General features: G+C 36.2%; 1 protein-coding gene across 1 annotated transcript in view; it reads left to right on the top strand.

The window, feature by feature from the left end:
• COL21A1 (collagen type XXI alpha 1 chain) overlaps nt 1-27,274 on the top strand; it is a 113,969-nt gene that overhangs the window by 63,124 nt on the left and 23,571 nt on the right. Inside the window, exons 15-19 of the mRNA XM_055811220.1 lie at nt 1,561-1,614; nt 1,693-1,746; nt 5,483-5,536; nt 24,005-24,049; nt 24,429-24,482. Of these exons, the coding sequence (XP_055667195.1) occupies nt 1,561-1,614; nt 1,693-1,746; nt 5,483-5,536; nt 24,005-24,049; nt 24,429-24,482 (261 nt within the window). The remainder of the gene's footprint in view (nt 1-1,560; nt 1,615-1,692; nt 1,747-5,482; nt 5,537-24,004; nt 24,050-24,428; nt 24,483-27,274) is intronic.

The raw sequence follows: 27,274 nt of genomic DNA, 5'->3' as shown, positions 1-27,274 counted from the left end.
AAAATAAAGCAAAATATTATTGGTATCTGTTGTGCAGTGACCTTGGCTGGCCAGCTCATGCCCTCCCAGCCACTCTCTCATTCCCCCTCGTCCACAGTATGGGGGAGAAAATAAGATGGAAAAGCTTGTGGGTCCAGATAAGGACAGGGAGATCACCTACTGACTACAGTCTTAGGCAAAACAGACTTGACTTGGGGAAAAGTTAAATTTATTGCCAACTAAAATAGGTTTGGATAGTGAGAAACAAAGGACAAAGACTAAAACACCTTCGCCTCCACCCTGCTTTTTCCCAGGCTCAACTTCACTCCTTGATGGGGTGGGGAACAGGCAGCAAGGTGGGATGGCCAGCCCATAACAGTTCCTCTCTGCTTTCCTTCCTCCTCGCACTTCTCCCCTGCTCCAGCATGGGTCCTTCCCGCAGGCTGCAGTCCTTCAGGATAAACATGCTCCTGCGTGGGGCCCCTGAGGGCTGCAGCTCGATTACCACAGCTCCACCATGGTTCTCCCCACGGGCTGCAGGAGAATCTCTGCTCCAGCACCTGGAGCACCTCCTCCTGTCCTTCTGCACTGACCTGGGTGTCTGCAGGGCTGTGTTTCTCACTTTTCCCCTCACTCCTTACTTTGCCTGTGTCATGGTTTTGCCCTTTCTTAAATACATTCCCCTCGAGGCACCACCACCCAGCCCTGCGGGGGCTGGTTGGAGCCGGCTGGAACCGGTTGTGCCTGGCCTGGGGCAGCCCTGGCCACCCCTCACGGGGCCCTGCAGCCCCCGCCAGTGCAGGGTGCCTGCACCTCATACAATATTATTTATATTTTTTTAATATGTGTATTCACAAAGAACTTAATTCTGCAGTCCTAACTCAGAAAAATTTCCACTGAAGTTTGCTGGATATACTTATGTCTAGTAACATTCAGCTCATGCTCTGCTTATTTGGATATTCTGAGAACTCTGTTCATCCTTCTGTTAATGGATCGATGTAATTCATTTTAACAGAATACAAAATGCTTATATTATTTGCAAATGTGTCTGTGCTTTTAATATGGGGTATATGTAATACTTACATTGAAAAGAAGCCTGTGCTTTTTAATACATAGAAATGTACATGAACCACTTAACCAAAGGGGAAGAGGGAGAGGAGTATGGGGAGTGAGGAGAGGAGCACACGAATGGATTGAGACAGATAGTGGCCTGGAAGAGAGATGTTGTTTTAACATGTAATTTATATAAAGCAGGGTGTGCTTGTATGTAAATGTTTGTGTTTCAGAGAGCATATTTTGGTCATCCAATGTTAACAGTTTTCACCTATCCTTATGTTTTCTTCATCTATTTATTGGTCTAGAGTTTTAAGCAATTTGGTAGAGGGTCTGTCTTCACATTTCTGTAATTTTAGAGCACATTTACGTTTCTGTAACAGGGTGTAGTTATTAATTGACCACTGCCTGAATTGAAAAAGAAACAGATCTTCCATATTTTCAAAATAAGAAATAATATACATGATTAATAGGTTAAATACACTGAATTTGCAGCACTACTTAGTTTTTGTTTGCTGTATTTCTCAGGGTTCAAAAGGAGAGAAAGGTGATACGGGGTTTCCAGGAATGCCTGGGCGATCCGTAAGTTTTGCAAAGACAATTTAGCTTTAACTTTTGCTTGTTAATTCACCTACTGATGACTGTTAACTGTTCCCACAGGGAGACCCTGGCAGAAGTGGGAAAGATGGATTACCGGGAAGTCCTGGTTTCAAGGTATGTACAATGTATATTCATATCTTGGCAAAGTCTTCAATAGCATCTCTATTGGTCTAAATATACCCACTTTATTCTGTGAGGTTAAAATAATGTGTGTTACTGGGCAACGCCAAAGGTTACTGCCCTCCATAGGCAGACTTCTGTTGGATTGTGCATAGGTGCAAAGCTTTTATTAAGAGTGTATTAGTGATTATCAGAGATTGTTTATACTTCATGTCCCTTAGCCTGTTTGTGTTTAGCTCTGTGAATCTGTTAATGAGATTTATATACAAGCATACGCTGCGGAAAGTTAAGAAGGAAGTAATCTAATTATTATTATTGCTTTTGAAGGGAGCTGGATGAAAGATAGGGGAAAACATCTTCAGTGTTGCATTCATATTTATGTTTGTATTCTCTTCACGGTGCAGTGCCCTTTATATTTAATTTAGAACAGTTTTGAAGTGTTCTAAGTGTCTTTCTACTGTAGAAAAGACTACAGGATCAGGTATTTTTTTGTGTACCCAGTTGTTTGCACTGTTCTAATCTGTGAAAAGATGGACTTTAACAGTATGAGTTTTAAGTTCACAGAAAAAAAATATTAATATGAGATGTAAATGTTCAGTTGAATTGTTCTAAAGAAGCTTTTCAACAGCAGCTTTGTTCCTATAATATTTTAACAACAACAACAACAATAATAATAAATTATGTAGGGCTGCTCAAGATTAACGTTGCTTCAGTGTCCAAAAATGCAAGTGTACTTTTAAGTGCATTTGTCTGAATTCCTATTGCTGCTGTTGGAGATCTGGGTCTTCCATTTTGTGACTATGCTTGTCTGGAGCAGTTGGGGATACCATGGCATATCTGTGACACCTGCTGCAGCAAGGAGATATGACACAAGACCTATGAGACCTAAACCCTTCCAGGCAGCAGCTGACAACAAGGTGGATCCAGAAGTATCCCAGCCTCACTCAGGCTGGAGGGGACTTTGGGGCATCTCACAGACAGGACAGCACTAAATCCATACCAGGTTGCTCAGCTGGGTCTTGAAACCTCCAAGGATGGAGGCTGCACAACTGGGCAGCTCATTCCATCCTTGACTGTCTTCATGGTGAAGAATTTTTCACCCTAATTTGCAGCAGCAAATAACTCTACACATCCATGTGTCAACAACTGAACCAAGCTTTTAGTAAATATAATAAATGGAGCCTCTAAAGTAATTCTATAAAGTTGCTGACTATTAGCTGCTATAACTTTTGCGAGACCACTCATAAGTTTGCAGTCCTATTTGCTGGTTTTGGGTACCCCAGGTGACCTGTAAGTGCCATTTCAGAAGGACACAGGTTTCCTGTAGGTGGTACCTGCCAGCTGAATGTGAAAGCCTTGGCTGCCCTAGAGCACCTCAGACAGCACCAGGCATTTGTGATTAGGTATCTGAATCAAGGCCCTGTTCACTGTAATGGGATCTTAGATCCCTAACATATCTCTAGACAACTTCAGGTAGAAAAACACACATAGGTATCTTAATTTGAAATTACAGGGGGAACTTAAAACTTACATGCAACACTACAGCACTGTTATTCTAAAAATTGCCCAACTTCAATGTATAACTAAGCAATTGAAAAATTTATTAGGAAAACTCATCTAAAATAACAGCCTTTAAAAGTATGTATAAAATTTTACCTTTTAATGTAGGTAAACTGAATATTTCTTGTTTTATTTGTTCTCTTTGGAAGGCCAAATGAGACTGTGCTTAAAGGTAATGGCGTAACTTTATTTTATGTCAAATTGGTGTACTGTTTTTTTTTAACTGCCCTGAAGTTTACACCCTTAAAATATGTTAGCAAAAGAAGTTGTAAATCTTAATTATGGAAAAAAATATTTTCTTATTGCTCATTTTTCTGAAGTTACCTTCAGCAACCGTCAGCAGATTATTTTTATGATCCTGGAGGACTTCTTTATGTGTTACTTGATTTAGTTTTAACTACTGCTAGATTAATTCCATTTTGATCTTCAAATCTCATTGGTACCTGCCTACAAATTGTCATTATTAATATATATCTACAAGAGCATTTATCACTGACATTTGCAATATATCAAGCAAAGAGAATTTAACAGACATTCTGAAAACACTCAGCTGAGTTTGCGTCTATGGATGTAGTAGCTACTTATGTTGCCATTAATGTCAATGTAATGCCAGTGGAGCCTGGAGAGTAATACAGATCAAACAAGGCAAACTTGTAGGTACCGCCAGTTTAGTTGTGTATATAAAAGTGTCTGGTGCATTTGAGATGCATTAGTGTACAAAGCATCCTAAGGGAGCTGACAAATATGTCATAGATTGTATGGAAAGCAAATGCCTTTCTGGAGTGGGAGTAGGAATCCAAACAAGACACCCTTGGGTATCTGAAATATGAGCAAATCTCTGTGTGCAGGCAATGAAATTGAGCTCCTGATGGCTGGTCAGCTGAATCAAGTCTTCATCAATTGTCTTGCCTTCTGTGATAGGAGCTTAGTTGCCTACATGAATTTATTAAAACACACAGACAGACAGACAGACAGACAGACAGACAGACACACAGACATCCCCCCCCGCCCCCCCCCCCCCCCCCCCTCTCTCTCTGATGAGTTGGTGGAGAAATTCCTTTTCTGGTGCTATAGAAAGTAGAAAAAAAAATAGATTTTTTTCCTCTCTGGTATTTAATAACATGGACAAGTAATAGTTGCAGTTGTTTAACATAAAATTTTAAGTGTCACTGGTGGCCCTTTGAAGTGAAGTATTATGTTAATAAAGCATGAATTTGGAGAGTATTTTAATCTGGTTTTACACTTGTAAACAGTATACAGATAATTCGGTATATTAGTTGTGTCAACCTGTGTACATTTAAACTGAAAGACATTTTCTTGACTATTTTCTTAAGTATTATAGTACAGAAATATGACATACTCATTAGATTTATTAATTTTATGTTATAGTAGTTAACAGAAGCCATAGTCTTCATTCAAACATTTTGTCAGCTTGACGTCACCATCTGCTTGCTATAAAACAATGTTTTATTCTATGTCTGTAATCAAATTCAGAGCCTTACCAAACAGGCTGTCTTTGAAGGAAATTTCTGCTGGAGCTTTCCTGTTTTCTTACAATATTCATTCTGGGAAAGAATGTGGAAAAAAAGCATAGCTTAAACCCAGATGCTACCCATTGTTATGTCAAGTCCAGTTCTTGTAATTTTAAGTTAATTATTACCATATTATTTATATATATATATATGCAATTATCTTTGAATTTGTTTTATGTGCTTTTATTTCTGGAATTATTTTTCAGTTTTTCACAATATTTTTACTGTTATACATGTTTTGAGTAAGGACATAAAGGTTTGATCACGTCTGGTACTGTTATGTTCTGAAGTGCTTTGGAATAGTTTTCAGACTATTGTACTAACAATTAGACAACAGCAATTTATTACTGTTTTACGTGCTTCTTCAACCAGTAATTGCTATTCTGATTCAAAAGACAATTGTCTCTCCTTTTGCAAACTGACAGCTGTCTGTAGGATGCAGCATGAGGGAATATCAGATTGACAACACTTATGTATTTGAGGCTGTTTTTAAGAGATGTTTGTTGATGAAGCCTGATCATTTTTATTGGGTTTACATTTTACTTATAATATACTATTTGTAATAATTATTTTTATTATCCTAAGGAAGATTTTTTTTTTTAATAATAAAGTATTTAACAGCCTTTTTTATTTTAAAGGGAGAAGCCGGACAGCCTGGATCTCCAGGCCTAGAAGGACATCGGGGAGAGCCCGTAAGTGGTTAAATAGCTGACATATCCTTATGTACTGATTTGTTTGGTTTGTGGGTTTTTTTTAGTTAATAGATGCTGTACATCATGTTTCATCCATGTTGATTTGAATTGGTTGATACATACATTTTTGAAAAAGTGCTTTTTTATTTTCTGGTGTTCATCTTTAAATTTGGATTTAGTAAAAGAAATAAAGAAGCCTTTAAAGTCAAAGATACCTTAACTATTTTGCTGTTATATGCCAATTTGTATATATTTTATAAAATGGTCTTATTATTGACTTCTTTCCTATTATTAGAATGGTGTGGTTAAATATTGATAGTTACTTATATAAGGAAAGATTTTGGGTGTTTTTAACTCTAATTTCTGCAAATGTTATATGTTTTTTCATATATTTGTTAATTGTGCTTTTAAAGGTTTATTTTTCACTGTCTCCCCCTCTCCTTTGTTAAGTTTTATTGGCCTTTTAATTCCTTGCATCTTGTGACACTGTCCATGTTATCTGTATCTCTCTTCTTCTTGCTTAGCTGGGGTACATGCTGCTGCATTTTTGCTTTGCTTGTTCCCAAAGACATTGTTCCTCTACTGACATTTGGGCAACTCCTCAGGGCAGCTGATTTTTCCTTCTTTTTATATGTGATAGCTAGGCTTTCTCCTCCTTGTTTCCTTGTTTGGCTCTTGAAGGCCACCAGACTTTGCTTGAAGCAGAGGAGCCAAGATATCTGTAGAAACAGCTGAAAGCCTTGAGTGCCGAGAGAGAGACAGCTGTCTTCAAACCATCAGTAATTCTTCTGTAGGCCAAGATCAGTAAATGGAGCTCAGTTGGTGGAATGCTGCCTTCCAGATGAATTACATTTTGAATTACCTTTTCAATTGTAAGATAAGGAGGTACAGATTTATAAATTCTGAAAATTTTGTGGTATTGAATATAATGAGAGGCAGTATGTGTTACGTGGTACTGAAATTTGGTAGAGAGTTTTGACATCTAGGAGATGGAAATAACACTCCCGGCTGAAAAGTTCTCAAGCTTTTTCATTTAAGTGTTTTATATATTCACCAAAACCTCATAAAACTTTGTGACTAGACTGAAAAAAGCTGGACAATCACTCCCAAGAGACTTTTTTCCTACTTGGCTGGCTTAAGTGAAGAACGCACATAATTCCTTACTTGGCTTTATTTTTTCCTCTTTTTCTGCTGCAGATAACTGTGAGATGTATTAACCTTTTATGATCTATGGTATCTTCATATGTAAGAAAGGCTGAAAGTGCATATTAATTAAAAAACATAAAATAAAAGTGAAAAGGTTTTGGTATATTATTAGTATGCCATAACAAATGTGTTGAGATAGTAAAAAGACTTCTTCTGTTGTCTCTAGCCTTTTTTTATCTCTTTTCATTTTTAGAAAAAAATGTTAGCTAGTCGTGATTTTCTTAAAAAATAATCTAAAAAATAACAAGGAGAGGGCCTTTCTGACTTAGGGAAAACTAAGTATTTAATACTTTAATAGCTGTCTTTCTGATCTGATAGCTTTGGTTAAGTCTGACCTGTACCTACTAAAGAAATATAATTTTGTTTAAAATTAATGTAAATGCTTCACAATATAACAACTTAAACAGCAATTTAAACCCATCACTTAAGTCCCATACTTTTGCTTTAAAAAGAAATGAAGTGGCAGATGTAAGACATTAAAATCACTAAGTCTTTTAAAATCACCACAACATAATATAGAGGAAGACTTCCAATATATAAACAACTACAAAAGATTTACACAGTCCTAACAAGGGCAAACCAGACTGCACTATATGCTTTGTTTATAATCAGAGGAAATTCTTCTGAAGATCTGAAAGTCTACATGCTGACCAGGAAATTGCCTCAAGGTAACCAGTAGGAAGTGTCAGACATCTAGTGTCCTGAGTTCAGCTGGGATAGGATTACTTTTCTTAGTAGCAGGTACAGTGCTGTGTTTTGGATTTAGTGTGAGAAAAATGTCGATAACACGCTGATGTTTTAGTTTTGCTAAGTAGTGCATACCCAACGTCAGGGACTTTTCAGTTTCCTGGGCTCTGCCTGTGAGGAGGTTCACAAGAAGCCAGGAGGGAGCATAGCCAGGACAGCTGATCTGAACTAGCCACAGGGATATTTCATACCTTAGAACCTTACGCTCAGTGTATAGACTGGGGGGAATTGGCTGGGAGCTGCCAATTACTGCTCAGGGACTGGCTGGATATCAGTCAGTGCATGGTGAGCAATTGTGTTGTGTATCACCTTTTTTTTCCCCTTGGGTTTTATTTCTGTCTCTTTCTCTCCTCTTCATTACAATGATTGTTGTTGTTGTTATTATTTACTTTATTTCAATTATTAAACTGTTCTTTTGACAGGTTTTACCTTTTTCTAATTCTCCTCTTCATCCAACTGGGCAGGGATGGGGTGGGGGTGAGTGAATAGCTGTGTAGTACTTAGTTGCTGGAAACCACAACACCTAGTCATACCTGCTTGTCTACCTCTATTAATGTTGTAGCACCAGACTGTGTGTGCAGACATGGTACTCCCATCTATTTAGAGCCTGGAGGAGGAGCAAAGGGCATTTCTGTGCAGCAACTTTGTGGTAAAAGTGTACTTCGGCTGTGCAAAATGAACACTATCCTCAGCTATGGGATATGTGGGCTCCCCTATTGACGTAGAGGGTAGCTGGATTTCCATCTGCTGGAAAGTAAGATGGATTGTGGGGGCTGTGAGGGATGTCTTGTGCAACTTACTGCTTCTGTTGTTTCTGTTGTTCCTCCAATGTGTATTTGATCTATAATGTGTAAACACCTCCTCTCTGCTCCTGTTCTGTGCAATTCAGTGTGATCTTCTCTGGTGGGATACCCTAGTAGTTAGGGCAGTGATGTGGAACAGAGGGACTGGACTCTGCTGTGCTCTCCCTGTGATCACCAAATAGGCTGGCTAAGCTCAAGACAGGCCTTGGATAATACTATTTAAACTGTGTGACTGTATCATTAACCAGCCAGAGGCAACTGCGGCCCTGGGACGGCTCAGCAGGTCGCAAGGATACCCCACCCACACAAACATACATGCAAACAGCCTTTATTTCTTCCATTCAGCCACAATAGCATTAGGCATGTCCTAATTTGTTAGGTTGGTCTTTTTAGAAATAGCCATCTTATGATCCCTCTGGCTTTAGCAAATAAAGAGAGCTTGGTTGCAAAATGAATGCATCTTGAGACAGCATCTAAGAAGCAGCAACTGTCTAGGATGAAGAGCCCAGTTGAACTAAACTCCCTTTGCCTCCAGCCTCTGGGAGGTGTGGTTGTTTTCTGGACAACATACTTTCTGGTATATTGTTACTCTTATTAATCCCCAAATTTATGAACAGGAAAAAGTAGGTTATAAAGTTAAGTAAATAATTCCAACTGATGTGGTTGTTTTCCCTAAATAGTCAGACCATCCAATTCTACCCACTCTGTGTAAGAATAAAGTTTGACAGTATGGACAGAATAATTTAGATAGCATTTAATAAAGCCACTAATCAGGCTCATTTTACTGATGACAAAAATAGGCCATGCTGTCACTTGAGCAGTTTAATGACTAGTCATCTGTCTTGCTGATGACAGTTTTGATAAATACAGTTTTTTGAGGGGGTAACTGTCTCAAGGATACAATAAATCAATATTTGTTTGAGCTTAGTTTCAACCTGGCTATCCTTTTTAACATAGGTAGAATTTTGTCAGAGTTTGGTTTCAGTGGAAGCTGTGTTAGACGACTTCTTGTGTTTACAGTTATGCAGATGGGAACTCTGAAGTGAGTGCTTGTGGGTGAAGCTGGCAGGATGCTTATAGTACTCTTCTAGGCCTAACATATGCTGTCCTGCCACAGGTAGTATGTCTAAATGTTTGCAACTGTTCATGTTTACTCTCCAGAAATCCTATTTTTCAGAAATACAGCTGCAAACACTTAAAATGGTAGAGGTTGTCCTTAATATTTAGGTCACATCACAAGACTTCAGATGTGGCCTCATTTATGCCAGTGATAACAGCGTAACATGGCTTTCAGCTTCTGACCTGACTCCCACTGTTATACACTTCCGGTTTGCCTGTTGATCTCTTATAACTGCATCAGGAATGCCAGATCTAGATCGATGCATTCTCTGAAAAATGTGTGGTTTTCAGTTTATTTTTTAACGCGCCTAGTCTGATTATTGTTGTATTTCTATTTTTAATCTCTTAGCATAAAAATCCTGTTGGATTTCCAGTGCTCAAAAGATCATGTGTTGTATGGGTTTAATACTTGTGAAAATGTTGCCGAGTACTACATTCTCATTCAAGTTTTATATTGCCTTAAAGTAGGCACTGCTATGAAATAACACTCTCTTTCTAAGTAATATATTTAGAACAAATTACTTCCCGTCATTCTTTAAAAGAAAAGTGATCAAGAGACTCAGCAAACTGGTTGGTGTGAGTCTATCAAAACTCTTAGCTTCAACTCTAATATTAATTCTTTTCCACTAATCTGAGATGCCTTGATAGTAGCAGCTGAACTCTGAATACTGATGGCCTGCTTTTCAAAGGTGTCACCATACAGTCATAAGAGAAGTAAGGACTAGTATTTGTTCTGCAAATCATGTCTTGTGGGTCTCAAAAGAATGCCTGATTCATTTGTTGAAAATTCTGGCTTTCGCCTGTAAATAAATTTATGAATAAGGTGAAATGGTTATTCAGGTGGGGTGGTTTTTTCGACATAAACAGCTGATGCAGTAAGACTTTGGTAGGCATATGCCATATATCCGTATTTCTTTACAAATAGGTTTGGCTAGTTGAATTAGTTTTTTAGTGATTGTTTCTTTGTTTCTTCTAATTTCTGAATAGTTGGAGTAGAAAGGGCAGAGTCTTGCTGATGACTTTCTGATTACTGTAGCTACTATAACAGATGTTGTTAGTCTTGTTCCCACTTTAGGAAGAGGAAGATGACAGCTTTGGCAGCACAAGACTTGCAATAATCATTCTTTATTACACAGTGCTTGCTGTAGGCTCAACCATATTTTTTAGACTGAATGCAGGTTTTCCTGTCAACTACAAATTTTATGTCCACTTTAGGTGTATGTATTTTTAACAGACTTTATTTGCAACCTGCGTTATCTTCTTCATTCTGACTGACAAGTTAACTAAATTCATTCCATACTACATTTTCAGCAGAGTTAATTTCTGTTAAGAAGATAAATATAAGAATGGTCTTATAAATAAACAGGTAATTAAAGACTTCTGGAACTTCAGGCAGACTAGTCTGAACGAACTACTCTGTTATTCCCAGTTGACAAAGATGATATAAGGCATGACAGCATAGTGGCTGATCCAAAGCATATGGAAAGATTCCCATTGAATTCAGTCTGGACTGGGGCCACAATGGATGCTGTAATAAACTTGGACCCACTGACCTAATGGAACTTGGAAAATAATTCCTGCTTTTCTAAGTTGTAAAACTAACAGTTCTTTCCCATCTAATTCTTACTTTCTGTCTGTCCCTCATGATTTCTAATTTTTGAATTTCTGTCTTCACACACTATGCAATTACATTAATTATATTAATTTTCTATAATTATATAGTATATATTGTTTTATTATTTTGTCTACAGAGACTTAGAAAAGTATTATTTTGGGGGGTTTTCAGTCACTACCATTTTCAATGAGATAACTTTGGGAAATCAAGTGGAGAATAGGTGGTATACCTTGCTGCTATTTATTTAAGACTATTTTATAGATGCAATGTTAACAAAGGCAATTTCTTAAAAGATGTAAGGAATTATGAAAGGAGCTGTAGTTGTAAGCCTGCTATGGACATGATTGGCATCTGCTATAAATAGTTATAAACAATACTCGTAGTAGTCTGTTTTATGCTTGTATGCTATATTGACCTTTTTATGGCTGTGCTGGCGCTTTTCTTACTAATTCATGTGTGATAGAAGTTCCATACCAGCCTTCCTCCTCCACTGCATCTGGTTTGTAAACATCGTGATGGAAATACCTCTGAGCAATTTGAAATCTCCCTGTGGACTTGCTGAGCTGTATTACAATAACCAGATCCTTGTAATTTGTCAAAATGTTTCTTAATAATTTGTTCATCTTGTATAAATTAAAAAATATGTTAGAGCAGTGTGGTTCTGAAATAAATGTTCTGCAGCAAACACTTGAAGGTGCAGCTTCATTAAAGACTGCAGTAACTATCTTTTAAGCAGGAAGTTGTAGTGGTAGTGCTTATTTTGTTGTATTCCGTAAGTGATTCCAGTGAACTAGTCCTGTTTATACACAAACCCACAAACTCTTGTGAACAGTGTAATTTCTTCTATGCATTGATATTGGAAATTTTCATGTAGAGATTTTAAACTTGGTATTATACTTCTTAGTTATCTGTACTTGAAAGTGAGCTTTAATTCCCAGATGAAGTGCTTTGGCATAAGCTTATACTGTCTGTAGAGTAAGAGCTGTGACACACATTGTTCCACTTGTGGTATTTCCCACTGCGGGAATGATCATATTCACTTCGTACTGCAGCTTCAGCCTTCAGCTGTCATGTTCTAAGCTTGGCTAAGATGGAGTCTAGAGATCTGCTATGAAACTAAGTGAAACAAATTGGCAGTATGGATTTATACAATACAGATCAGATATTCTGTCTCATGGTAATAGTACTCAAAAATACATATAAATGTTTGCCCATTTAAATGCTTATGCATTTCAGAGACTGGAGACCTTCACATCAGTTGCAGAGACTGCAATATGCACACGCTTACAAACATAACTACTAGAAACTAGATTGTCTTAGTATTCATATTGCAGTAGTCCTTTCTATAGAGATGGTTTATCAGTATTTGACCATTATAGCTATACAATTTGACCTTTAATGTATTTTTAAGTGGGAAAAAGTCAGTTTAATGTAACTGATTATCATTCAGAAGCATTTCCATGAGTTGTATTATGTTATTTTGATCAAATGATATATAGATACAATTAAAGTATATTAGCTAACTTGTTACTGCCTGGACTGAAAAAAAAAAAGACATTCTAAAAAATTACTGAACTTAATGAGGTGGAGATTTTTGAGGACCTGAACAGGCAAATCCACACAACTTTAAATTGATCCTGTATTCTTTATTAGAAGTTTCTTTACTCCCAAATCTCAGTTAAAAATGTGATTGGTTGCTGAACTGACTAAGATTAAAGAATTAAAACTATAGAGTGTATGTGTGTTTCCTTAAGTGTTTAATGTAATTTGATCTGATCTAATACTTTCTAGGCTTAACGGGTTAATTCACCCCGCTGAGAATAACCACTAAAGTTCTTGAAAATTTTACTATAGAACTGGAATAAAATAGGTATGCATTAAGTGATTAACATTCACTCCCTTTGACATGTGATACTTAAAAAAGGACTCATTTGCATTCTTTTGGATCCACTTGATGTCAATAGTAATACTTAGGGCATTCCTGAACTCGTGTGCTAATTTCATACATTCAAGAAAAAATTTTCTGAAGTAGGAAATGCTTGAAGAGAATGTTGGACTGATGTTGTGTATTGGGCTGATGTCTGCCATTTAAGCGCCAGGAAAGTTGGTGTTTATACTTCCAGTAAATAACGTTTCACATGTGCTGATTAATCTTGAAGCAGCAACATCTGTCCATTATTTTTCCCCCAGTTTTCTTCTTAACTCCCACAGCTTTCAAGGAACACTGCAAGACATCATCAAATCCTTCAGTAATATAGCTAACATGTTAGAAATTACATCTTTAACAAAATTAATTTTGTATATTCCTCAACAAACACGTTATGCCTAGGATCAGAAAAATAAATATATGCATAGTGAAATACTTACAAATTTGGATGAACTTCTGATGGCCAAAGTACCCAACAGTGTCTACTGGGTGGCAGTATCATCACATGATTTTGGCCTGATTTAGCTGTATATGCATCACCTTTTAACCAAAGTACGATATGAGAAAGTATTTGAATTCATTGAAGTAGCATTTTTGCAGTTTATTGGGAAAAAAGAGAAAAAAAAGAAAAAAGAAAAAAGTTCTTTTTTAAAGGAGAATATATTTGACAGCCATTGGAGTAAAGATCCCGTTTGTGGATTGTGGCAGAGGATTTACAAGTAAATAATAGGCAAGATACCCTTTTCTCTTTGTGTTCAAATATTTTGCAGCAATGCCAGCTTTATTATTTGTGTATTTGTCTATGCTAATGTTCTGCTCTCGCACATATTGCAGAGGTAGTATATAAAATACCTCAGTTTCTAGTATCTGTGCTGATAGAATTAAAAATATTTTTTGTAACAATAAACAGTCATTTAGACCGTAGGTTTTATGCAAAAAATACAAGGCATAAAACGTATTAATTTTGTTTACCAGATTATAAATAAGAATGTAATTTTTGCATTGCTCTCATCTGTAATTCACAGTACTTGTGTTCAAGATTATTGCTCAGCAACTGTCTTCAACCACACAGTGTCATGTATGTTAGACTATGTTTGACTGCAAAATGCATGAATATGTAATTAAAATATGCCTGTCCTAAGTGGCAAGTCAGTGAACACTGTACTACTATGGTCTTTCATTTTGTTTGATCTCAGAAGCCAGCTATAGAAAACCAAGATGGATCTGGACGTTTTGGCGTCGTTTTAACATGTGCTGCAAAATGGAAATGTTTTCAATCTTTAAATATTTGTCAGACAATAAAGTTTTAGCTCTAAGATTATCATTTATTGTGAATAAAAGCAGAGCAAGTATGGGTTCCCCCCACCCCCCACAATTATGGTGTATAAATGCAAAATTCAGGCAAAGCTTTTTAAACTGTACATTGGTAATTCGCTGTAGTCAAGGGCAATGCTGTGGGAGCTAATGGTTCGCAATGCAATTGCTGACTGTGTGCAATTTTGTATTTCATTTTTAGGCATACACATTATTGATTGTCACTGGTTTGTATCATTGCATTTTGATACAACAGTAATATAAAATTAGATTTGAATCTTGGTAGTATGACTCAAGGACAAATTCCTAAAAACACCAAAAAAATGTTGCTCTACAGAACACAGGGACATAGTGTTTCAGATTTCTGGGGTAGTGCCCTCTTCTTGGTATGAATTGTTTCTCTGTTAATGATCATACCAGAGAATAATCAAAATAAGAGACATCTGAATGCCTTTAACACACCCCCTATATTTCTGTCTTCCTTTTCTAATACACTATGAACACTAGAAATTTGCATTTTGATTTACAGCTTAGGTAACTATCTCTGGAGACCAAACAGATTCCCTCAGCTGATTGCTATACTTAGAAACCAAATATAGGCAGTAGGCTATCAATGGAGAAGACACTTAGAATGTAGCAGCCATAAATATTTATTATTTCAGTTGATTTCATTTACATATTGCTGTTCTATCCTGTGCTTCTCAGCATGTTTATGGGGAGTTACTTAACCACAAGTACAAAGAGGACTAGCAAAAGGATATTTGCCTTTCCTCTTTCTGATCCAACTTCAGCAGGGTAGTACCAGGGTAACTAGTTTTGTTGCTAGTCATCATTCTTCGACATGTGGGACAAGCCAGAGAAATGATGAGCTGTACCTGTGTCCTCAGAGGGTCCGAGTTACAGCCTCCTTGAGAACAGTGGTCAGGGTAGTGATATGAGGCAATCTAGCTATAACTCCTTTGGGGCACCAAGTACTGTATCTGGGCATCTAATCTACAGTCTATACTCTGATAATTATCCAGAATGGTTTTCACCTTGTATAGTCAAGTAGACATATTTAGTCTATCTCTCTGTTATGGTTCTTCTCTGATACAAAATTAATATTTGCATAGGATTATTCATCCCATCATGAAATACTTGTCTCAAACAGAAGGGGTCGTTTTTTCTGAAGTTGCCTGTTTCTTTTAACTGGCTTAGACTGTTTAGATTTTTAAATTAAAGTTATTTGAATTGAAACCTTCCACAAAATGTGAAAGAAAAAACCAAGCAAACAAAGCGAGGTTTCTTTGTTATTTTTGTGGTCAGGTGGTAGCCAGACTGTCAGAGTAACTAGTTTCTTGTTATGCTTCTTCCATGTGTCCTTCATGATTAGTAGCACTGTGTTATTCTTGTACAGCGTGCTCTTTGCTTAATATAGATTGTCACATACTTTATAGTTTAGAAACAGGAAAAGATGTAGTAAAGTTAAATAAGGGAGATCTGCACTATTCATGAGTCTTAAAGGTTCTTTCATCAGAGAAACCATGTTAGTATTGCTTATGCTCAATATTCTTGTGATATAGTTTTGTAACTGAGATAATTGGTTCATCTCTGCTAAGAAAACCATAAAGACAGTCCCTGTCCTCAAAGAGCTTTAAGCCTGAAATTGTGAAGTTGATACTCAAGGCTCAGGCACTCAAGTGGATACAGTGCTGCCAAATTTGGGGAAATTTGGAGCAATTAATGTTTTCATTTTTATAATCTTTATGTATTAAAATTACAGTGAATTGAAGATATGGAAAGTCTTGTCAGAATACAAGCTGGCTTGCTATCCATAAGGAAACAAAACCCAAAACTATTTAATCAGAGTGAATTTAAGTCCATTTGTAAGGTTTAATTAATGTTTCTGCTAAGATTAATATATCATGATCTCTCCTTCCCAAAATGAAAAAAGAATATGACAAAAATACTTATTTTTTCATTTGTACCACATCATGTTGTATTGGAAGTCTTCATTATTATGTGTGTTATGACCAGCATTTGTTTATCTTTCAGATAGATAATGTTAATACATTGTATATTTGTGCTTAGCCATTGTTCTAAAAAAGTTATGTATCACAAATCAATAGTACTCTGGGCTGATGAAGCAGAAGGAATGCAGATCCTGTTCTTAGGTCATGGTTAAAAAAGACTGACTTTAGGATTTTGACACATTTTACTCATAGTGGACCAATATGGAATAAATTACTACAGGACCAGCAAAATCAAGGTTATTAGATCCACTAAGACCAAGAATAAAGAAAGGTACTACAGAAATATTAAACCATTTAAGAAACAACCTTTGACTCTTATTGTGCAAATTCATTTTTGCTTTAGTAAATTGGTTTTAGTAATTAAATTTAGTCTAAGTGATTGCTTTGTGAGTCAAGGTGTGATTTTCCTTCTTTCCACTCTGGAAGGGCTTGATCCCAGTCTCTGCACCAAGATTTCTTAGCTTTTTCTTAAACAGATAAGAATTGCCAAGCAGACTCAGGCTAAAAGAGTTATCACAGAACTTTTTCTCTGACAATGGATAGGAGTATGTAGAAAATGATTTTTTTTGCCTGTAATTTACTGCCAAATTCTGTCTGTCAGAGCTTTTGGGACTTCCTTAGCCAAAAATGAATGCTGGTTTATCCTACTTAATAGCCAGCAATGGACTAATTCCCTAGCAATTTTACAATCCTTTTTGGAACACAGTTTTACTATTTTCATTTGCTACATCCTGTAACAAATTTCACAGTATGCACCATATGGAAAAAAGTGCATGATTTGTTGTTAAACCTACTCACTGCTAAATTAACTGAGTGGCTTTTTACTACAGGAGAGGGGGATGGCTGAAAATTGCATTCTTGTACACCAATGTGACCTGTGTGAACAGAACTACGATTTTTGTAGCGTCAGGCAGCTGGGCATGTTGAGTACAAGGAGCAGAGCAGCTGTCAGTGTCCTTCAAGGCAGCTCTGCCATCCTCAGCCTGCTCTCTTATTTATATGCAAGGTACTCAGATTGTGTGACACATCACAAGTTTTTCTCTATAATTTAAGTAATGGATAAATTTTAAAACATTTTGAAAGCATTTAACTGCTTAAATATCAGTGTGTTTATGTGTGTCAAAGATGGGTCAGTTTGTCAGCTGTTAGAAGTCAGTGTAAACTCTTTAGAGTTTAGAGATTAGATGTTGGTTTGCACAGTCTGTAAGGCTGGTGCCTGGCATGTCAGGCAGAGGAAAGGCATCATAGTATCACCTGCTGGGCTGGGGGCTCGAGCTTGCTCTGGCTAGCTTTGGATCCACAAAGATCAGACAAGTCTGATGCATTATTTTGAAGGGTATTTACAAGAAACAGTGACACCAGTTGCAGCCTGTAGAAGGATATACACAGTTTTCGTTTCCTGTTAGTATTTCCAGCTTTCAAGTTGCACTTTTCCAATGTCTGTATTGTTGGCAATGCAACAGGGGTCACTGTGTTCCACATTTAACATATGTGTATTTTATTTTTAATAACTCATTTGCCAAAAAAAAAAAAAAAAAAAAGTTTGCAAACTCTGGTCTTAAAACCACAAAGATCTTGTCTTGCATTTAATTTAAAGTTGCTGTTCTAGTGAAGTGGATGCTCATTATGTCTCTGGGAAAGCTTCTTTGTATTTTTCTTTGTCACTAATTCTGACTATTCTGTAGTGGCAGATGCAGCTTCATTGAATTTCTTTTACATGTTTTGCTATTTTCCCCAATGGAAAGTTTTATCCACTATCCAAATTTGGTTTGTATCTTTCATTCTATTAGGATTATCAAGGATTTGCTGTAATCTTTTAAAAAGTATCTTGACTGTTGTACTTTTATCCAAATTATGGCTTGACTTGTACTTTTTACATACCTCTGGTAAATCTCTCATGTGTCATCAAGTATGCTTTTTCAAGTAAGGATATATAAACAGTCATATTTTTTGAGTGTTTAAAGGGATCATGGGAACATCTGGGTAGATAGATATCTTTAGTGAATCTTCTTCTGTTGCTGTAATTCATGTAATGTCCTTTAGTGTCTTCCTAGAATCAGAACTGCAGTTTTTTCAGAGTGGAAGGAGCCATTTGATTGAAACATAATTCAGAAAAATCTTATATACTAGAAAAACCATCTTTTTGTCTGTAGTTATCTGCTTTAAACCCGACCCTTCAGCTGACCCTGATTAACTGTTACCCTGTTGAAGGAAGAGTAGGGTAAAAATTAGCACCATTCTAGCAATCTTCTTTAAATGCCTATGGATTTTTTAAGACTGAAACTCTGATAACAATTTCTCAGTGCCTTGGTGGGAGCCTTTTGTGAGGCTTGTGTCACTGTCTGAATTATAAGCAATCATTAGGGATACAGTTTGAATTTTTGTTGTGTAAATGTGCATCAGCCTAGAATGTTGACCATCTCTTAACAAAACTGTCTAAATCTTACTCAATGGATGAGTTTTTTTAAATTAATATAATTTAAACAAGGTGGAGTCACAGCAAAATATGCTCACCGATCATCCTCATTAAAAAAAATAAACTAAAAGCAGATACTATCTTAAGCCATAAAATAAACTATAATATTTACTAATATTCAACAATAGTAGTAGAGAAGCTGGTAGATTTCCCACCCCCAGATGATGACCTCTGAATTAAAGGGTTTGTGCTTATCTTATGTTTTACTACTTTCTCATTTTTTCAGAAGGTCTCACTTTTTAAACAGGAACTATTGCTTTATTATAACTTAAAATTTTTACTAGAGAAAAATGTTATATTATTTCAATTATTTTTGTCTTGATGTTGAAAGAAGAGTGGATAGTTTGAAAAACTCTTCCGTAGTGATTTGTCTAGACAGTTTTTATCAAATGTTTGACACATTAAAAAATCCAGATATACTGTATTCAGTGAGGAGCCTGTTTAAAGCAGTATGTTGAAAGAGTACAATTTTGTATACCTACCCTAAGAAAATAAGATAATAAGGTAATTGTAGTCATGTTCTCTCCATCTACTTGGGAAATTGACTGCAATAGTGTTTGCTCATAACAGAGAAGCTTTTGGAAATTTTGCATCTTCCAGAGACAGAGTTTTCTGATCCGTTATATCTGTAGTCTAGAAACTCCTACTTTCCATACTAGGGCTATCAGCCCGTACTGAAGAATGAAGACCTACCAGGCACTGAAGAGATGGGAATATTATAGACAGTAGCAGAAAATAAAGAATATATTAGTCTAATAGTTATTAATTTTAGGAGTAAAGTTAAATGTGAGGGAGATACAAATGAGCCATAACACTAGCTAGAAAAGTGGGAAAAAATATTTTGAGAAATGTAGCTTGTGGCTGAAGTAAAAATGCTTACACCTAGTTGATCTGTATATAAGGCCTCAGGCAATTTACTTAATGGATTTTTTGTGGGACTGCATGGAAAAAAAATCCAGCTGTTTAATATCATCCAAAACAAAATAGACACTTTATGATTAATGAAAGCTACAAGAAAGGTTTTCCAGGGATTGTGAAATCGTGTTCCTTTTATAGTTAAGTCCATTATATCTGCCAGATATTATCAAAGAATGGAAGATTTATTTAAATTGCTAGAACTGGGATAAAGAAGAATAGTTATACAGAATTTTCTAAGTGTCATCATTGAAGCTCATCATCACAATAGAAACAAATTCGTGCTTTTGGGTGTTCTGGAGTCCCAGCTGTGGGGGCTGCAGCTGAGGAAGACTGCAGCGGGGGATTTAATTACATACCCAGATGAGCTTCATTCTGTGATGAAGTGGTGAGACCCATGGCTGAGCATTGCTATTTCTTGCAAGAAAAGCATAGTCATAGCTCCCTTTACCTTTGGATATCCTACTTCACACCTATACGTCTTGTGATTCCTAGCCAATGTGAAGACTCTGTCAGAAGCTTTTGCTATATGAGCCTATAGAGGTCTATCACACCAGGCATATACTAACAAGAAAAGCAAAGAAAAAGAGATAAGTTTTGCTCCAGAGAATGAGACGTGGGATTTGGTTGCCTAAGCATTGACTCTGAGAGCCATTTGAGATGTATGAGCGCAACTGCAACATCTGGCACATACAACACAGTACTTAGAGCACACCACCATCTTTTTCAAAGGGTAGATCAGCTATTCCACAGCACCTTCAGTGGCGCCAGAGACAATTTGAGTTACCTACATGGCATTTAAGTGTCACTTTAGATCTTGGGGGTACTCTGCAAAGCCTCCCCAGGTCTGTAGCAAGAGCTTAGAAAGCTGACAGGCTTCTAGGTACACATATGTAACACAGGGTGAAAGAGAAGGGGTTAAACAGGCAAAGGAGGCTGAATAAAGTGCAGAGACAGCAGGGACTCAATACGTAACAAATCTTGGTTAGCTGCTGGACTGATACATGATCACATTAGTTTTTAGGCACAAGAGCAGCAGCGTGTAATAAAACTGCAGTTGAGACTCTTTAGATTAGACATGATTTTCAACCAAGGAATTAGGTTTACTAGGCTATCTTGCTGGCCTTAAATTTCATGTGATTATAGTATTTTCTGATTAAGGATAAAAAAATAGTATTACAGGCTTTTATGGTGTTAGGGAAAACTTCCCGTTTAAAGGAAGATTTCAGTGAAAGGAGGAAGACATTTGAATGAAATAAAGGTAATTGAGAAAGTCAGACTGATGATGCTGAAAGAACTAAGGCAATGGTAAGGCTTGCAATAAACTTCATTTTTAAATATGAAGAAATGATTAATAAACCTTACATGAAATTTGATATAAAAGAAGGAGAAAAAATTAACTGATTCAGAAATGTAAGAAGGTCCAACATGTAAAGACAGAGATGACTAAAGCACAGTAGATACTTTGATTTTTAGCTGTTCTGGCTAGAAATGTAATCCTTTTTCATTGGCATTATAACTGCATATATGATAAATACAAACCATTTAAAACAAGTTTCTAGAAAGACAAAGAAAATCTATAATTACAATTTTTTTTCTTATTTAATATGAACAAAATGTTGCTTGATAGCTTTGCAAAGGACATCCCCGAAGGAAATTTTTTTCCATAGGCCAGTGACTCATGAATTATTCCATAGCATTGATTCTATTACTCCCAGTGGGTGGCAGTTTTCCCATCTGTAGTAGTTCCAAACATTGTGTTTCCCTTAGTGGTAGAAAATTGCATGATGAATCTGTTTCATATTAATTTTGATTAAACACAGACATTTGTGATAACTTTAGTTGCAATATACTCTTCACAAAAGTTACATTTTTATCGTACAAATGGGAGTAAAACTAGTTGCTTCACCTCATGCTTTAAAGTAAGAATACATTTTTGATAATTTTGACAATTAGAGTAAGGTTTCTTTGATAGTTTACTTTTATGTTACCCTATTAAATATAACTTCCTATTAAAAGTGCCTTATTACTCGTAGTGGACAAACAGGTCAGATTCTGATGATTTGTACTGCATGTGAAAGCTCTGTTTAGGAACACGACACATTTCCAAAGCTTGGCTTGACTTTTGACCTAGAATTTAGGGAAGAAACTCGGGATATTTATACTACTTTTTAACCTTGTCTTTTGGGAAAGTGCAAATAATTCTAATTGGCATAACCAGAGACCATCCATGTAAAAGGAAATAATAGATTGGGAATAGATAATGAGAAGGAAGCCAAATTTAATTTTTTTAGGTGTCCTGGAGCTGATCCTACAGAAATTAGGTTTTGTAATTTCTGAACCATGGAAGCTATACATAAAAATAAATCCCATGGGAAAAACTCATTCTTTATGACCAAATTAGCCACTTCATTCTTCTCCTCTTGTGCCAACTGACGTGTGGAGAATAACTGAAAATATTCCACTCTGGGAATCACTCACATCAGCATAAGTGATAGATTCTTTCTTAGCTGAGTGAATGTTAATGAGCTCTAAGAGGATGTTAAGGGTCTGGACCAGCTTCCACTGAAGTAAGAGCCTAAGTTCCATGTACTTCAGTAGTGCAGAGTTAATCAGAAGAAAAGACAGATTTAAAAAAAAGGAAATATGACTTAGTTTTACAATTATTGTTTGAGTTTTATCTTTCTTTGCCACTGATGTAAAGTTAAATGTATCGACAATTTCTTTTAGCCAAGGAAGTTCAACACAGCGCAGTGGGATATTGTTTCTTCATTTAGGCATGCTTATATGATGGTGAATTGTTGTGTTGGATGCAAATGCTGTGTTGGACAATTATGTGAAACCATCTTCTCTTAGCCCTGCAAATAGCATGGAAATGTAACCATGGAAGGCTTTGGTATATCCCTTCAGTACAAGAGGGTTGCTGCCTAGTGGGAGGTTTTTCAGCATGTGTGAAATCCTGTTTTGTATTACAGATACAGATCTTTATAATTCAGTTTTATATTTTACTGCTACAGAAATTAACTGTTAAATAATTATACTGAGAACTCATGGACAGGTCTGGAATTTTCTAAATGTGATGATAAATAAATATCCCTGTTTCCCATCTCTTTGTGCGAAAGATCTAAGGTGGTTTTGGACATAAGTTTAGCAAGAAGAGTTATGCTATACAATGTGAGTAGAAGTCTCAGAGTGAAGCATTGTGTTCCAGGGTTTTTTTTGTTATATTCTTTGATCTCTTCTTTTAATGATAGGTACATTGGAATTTTGATGATCTGTAAAATGCTCAGGATGTAATTGTTAACTCATGTGCCATTGGCCAATGAACTGTTTCTGCTTGATGGGCTCATTATTAACTAGAAGCTGGGTGTAAAGTGCAAAACAATGGAACTATCTTTTCCAAGCCAGCATTGCACAGATGTAATCCATATGGAAACTATCAGGTTATTCCTGGTTGTTATGTTCATGTTAAATTTTTTTCCCACAGAATGCATTTGTTTTGGTGGTGTCTAGAACAGTGCTCTGGTTTTCACTGCAGCATATTTATTTCAATATTAGATGAAAACGCAAAGTCTGTAAGCCACAATCTTGCTGCAGATTAATCAGGGTACAAGAACAGTGTCTGTCCAATAAATTTGGGTAGTTTTACTTGAGAGAAAAAAATAGATTAACTGAATGTAGACTACAGTTTCAAGTAGATGTGGAGTTTTGTTTTAAAATGGAATGGTGTTAAATTAACTGATCACTGTATGAAAACCGAGGAGACTGTAGAGTTAAATGTGCAATGATGCTGAGGAAATGACAAGAGGTCTTCAAGTATTTATGGAGGTGGAAGCTAGCATACATCAAATACAATCGTAGTTCTCTCTTGTGTTGTTCCAATTGCTGTATTTTAGGAAAACAGAATTTGTCATACTCATAGTTCTATTGACCGGGACTTTTGCTCTCACTTATGTGGAAATTCTTACAGATAATGAAAAGTGGTTTCTTTCCCTGTGTCAGGGTTTTCAGTAAAGCACTGAAGCCCTTGGTGGGCACCTGGGAGTATGTAAGCCTACCCAGCAGCAGACGTGGACTCCTGGCGTGAAAGCACTGGGGAGTGAGTGAACATTAGTGTTTCACTGTATCCCCAGATCAAATAGTTCTCGTTTCCAGCTGAAGCTCTTTTCTCTTGTGGTTTTTTTTTTTAAATTTTCTATTTCCTGACTATTTCTGAACACAAATCATATGGCAAATGCTAAATTTATGAGAACATGAAGGGGGGGTGTGTGTTATATATTATTTTCTGGAGAAACTATTCCATGTATTTAAAAGGTTTTCTTTTCCCCCCTCAGGGAATTCCTGGAATCCCTGGAAATCAAGGAGCAAAAGGACAAAAGGTATTATTAACAGTTCAAACCACAGTTAAAACCTGTACGTATATATATATATACCCATTCCAAAGTAAGGGTTCAGTCTGTGCTCAGAGAAGAGTTTTCACAGTGGGGATTCAGGACATCAAATAATGCTGCAAAATGAATGGAGACATGCTCCAAATTCTTTGAGTCATGTTCAAAAATCTCTCATTAGGTTTAATTTCAATATTCCAGAAGGAATTAATAATTTTAAAGTAACAAAGTTAACTTCATAATACTTTGAGAAATAATCCTAAATAAATAAATCTGCTTAATTTAAGATATTTAACAACATAAAAATAAAGAATATTTAAATTGTTAACATACATTAATCACAGAATTCTTCTCTTTATGTAAAAAATAGGGTGAAATTGGACCACCGGGTCAACCAGGAGCAAAAGGGTCACCAGGGGATACTGTAAGTTTGCAAAATGGTGTTATTTTGAACAAATAATTCTGATACTGTCATTCTCTGCTTCTCAAAAGCAAACAAGCAATGGCAAATACAGTAGCAACCTAGCATTTTCAGACTGGCGAAGATGATCAGACTGAATCTAATCTCTGATTTCCCCCTGAAATATTATATACCCACTTTTCTTTTAATATTGATCATTTTCTGACTGCATGTTTGATAAACAAATCCAGGAAATATGTTAGTCTGAATTTACTCTCTGAATTAATTAACTGTGAATTAATTTTGAAAGTACTCATGTAAATTTATTTTGAAAGCTAAGACTGACATAAATATTGTCACACTACGCAATGGATTTCTGAAGATGAATTTCAGGTTGGTTTTGTGGTGGTGCTCTTTTGACAAACACTCTGAGAATAGCTGAGGTTACTGAATTCCCAAACTACTTAAAGAGAGATTTTTATTTTGGAATATAGAAAACTGAAAATAATTGATTCTTTTTGGACAGTCCACCTTACCACATCTTTGTGGCTGTGTGAGTAGGGTGGTTTCTGTGTTGTTTATAATCCCTTAGAAATCACAGTAGAAAAATAATTGTTCTGTAAGTTGGTGCAAGTATATATAGACTTTTAAAACACAGAAATTTTAAAGGCAAATGGACAGCTGTTTAAAACTACAGAGCTTTCATTAATTAGTAGGAAATTCATCAGGTATGTGTATATATATTCACATTGATGTATAATGCTGCCTTAAAAAAATATTATTTTTCTTTTGAAAAGTTCAGCAATGTTTAGATGGTCTCATTATTAATCATCCTCACTGTTAATATGCCTTTTTGCAATTTTCATTTAATGCATGAGATATTTTATCTTCTTCACTAAAATGCTTCTGACTTTCCTGAGAAACACATTGGCTTAGCATTCATAAATAAGCTGTTTACAGTGATTTTTCATTTAGTTAAAGAACTTATGTTGCACCCTGTATTTGACCTCAAGCAGATCAATATATACTATTACTACTAGATTTAAATAAATACTGTAGAGAATTAAGTACAGAATGAAGACTGATGCTATTATCTCTATGCACAGTGGAGCGCTACATGACCAAAAAGTTTTAACCTTCTAAAAAATTTGTTGTTTATTCTTAGTGTATACAGCCATATGGTAGTATAAGAGATTTTATGCAATTGTATTCAGGCTACAGAATTAGTAACACTTGTTAGGGAAAAAATTAGATAATACTTCTTGATTTGTAGCTAAATGGCATTTGCAAATTTTTTAATGTGTGACAACAATGGGAAGATGATCACATGCTTTTTTCTTGCCTTGTTGCCTCATCTTGAGATTCACTATATATTGTGCGTGTAACAGTCTTGTCCATGCCCAGTCCAAACAGAAGGAACTTCAGTTTCTCAGGAAGCCAAAAAGGAGTTCAGTGAAAATATTGGGAAATTTCAGCATTTCTGTAGTGTTACTACTGGGATAAATATGATTACATGGGGAACTGTAAGATACTGCTCCATTTTTGAAGATAAATATTCACTGAGTCCAACTCTGTTAGTTTGATTTTGATAACAGGGATGAGTTTTCTAAGATTTGAAGCAAGAAGTATCAGATTCTTACAAATGCTTTAATAGCATTGCTTTGATAAATAAGAGACTAACATAAAAACAATTTTTTAAAAAAAATAATCTCAGAGCAATAATTCCCTTTCTAATTAATTCTGCCTGAAATGGGAGAATAAAAGGAAGTAGTAGATGAAATTATTGGGACAAAGCTGAGGGATTGGAATAGCAGCAAGAAGGAAATGGTCTGGATAGAGCTTCAGAAAAATCATTAGAAACAAGCAGATGGCATTCATGACATGGAAGAAGAGACTAAGAAGCTTAGATAGTGATGCCTGCATTGTAGGTACAATTGGAGCTGACCATTTTATTCCTAAATAGGGAAGGTATGGTTAGAAGTTGTGATATTTCTCCTACCAGCAGCAAAAGACGAGGCTATGGCAAATATAAGTTTTCAGCCCAGTGACATATTTGAGGAGTGCAAATTGTGGATGAAAGCTGTGAACTGTTTTCTCTGCTGCCCTTGCCGTTGTGTTAAGCTTCTTGTTATTTTGGCAGCAGGTGAGAGAACGTTGCTGTAGGTTCTTGGATTTTGGCAATTGTTAACAGATTGTATTGTTCAGTTTCATAAATTGTCTCTCTCAATTTATCTACCCCATCTCTTTTCAGGATCTTTCCCTATGAAAATGCTTCATCAGTAGTGAACTTCCTCTTGATATCCAGCCATTAGGCTGGATTTCATCCATTCCAAAAGACAAAGGGGTTTCGAATGCCACTTTGTAGTGTTAAAAGTGGAAGAAAAGGAGATGACTCATTCTGAACTTAAAGAAATCCATACTTATATCTGCAAGGCCAAATACAGAATAGGCAGTAGCTCTCTAGAATGGGCTTGATGTTCATTCCTCAGTCATCAGGATGCCTACTGTCACATCACTAAGGCCATTTTACTGTCAGTATCAACCTCTCATTGCAGGACAGGAATAGTCTTTTAAGGGACCTTTCTTTTCTGCTCTCAGTGACTCCAGTGGCGTTTACCCAGGCTGTTGTGGTAGCTTGTGCCTCATTTTGGTGGGTGGCAGGAACCTTGGAAGAAAGAGCATGCCAAGGATCTCCGTGTGGACCCTTTGATCCTCTGTCTTTCTTGCTGAATACCTCTAAAATCCTAGTTAAGGTTAACATCTTCTAGAGTACATAAGGGCGAACGTGGCATAAAAATTATTTGGGGCTTACATCC

Source organism: Falco peregrinus, chromosome 7, assembly GCF_023634155.1.
Source record: "Falco peregrinus isolate bFalPer1 chromosome 7, bFalPer1.pri, whole genome shotgun sequence".
In the NCBI taxonomy this organism is placed as follows: Eukaryota; Metazoa; Chordata; class Aves; order Falconiformes; family Falconidae; genus Falco; species Falco peregrinus.
The sequence above is the reverse complement of the archived record's forward strand: the minus strand, read 5'-3'. Positions and strand labels throughout refer to the sequence as shown.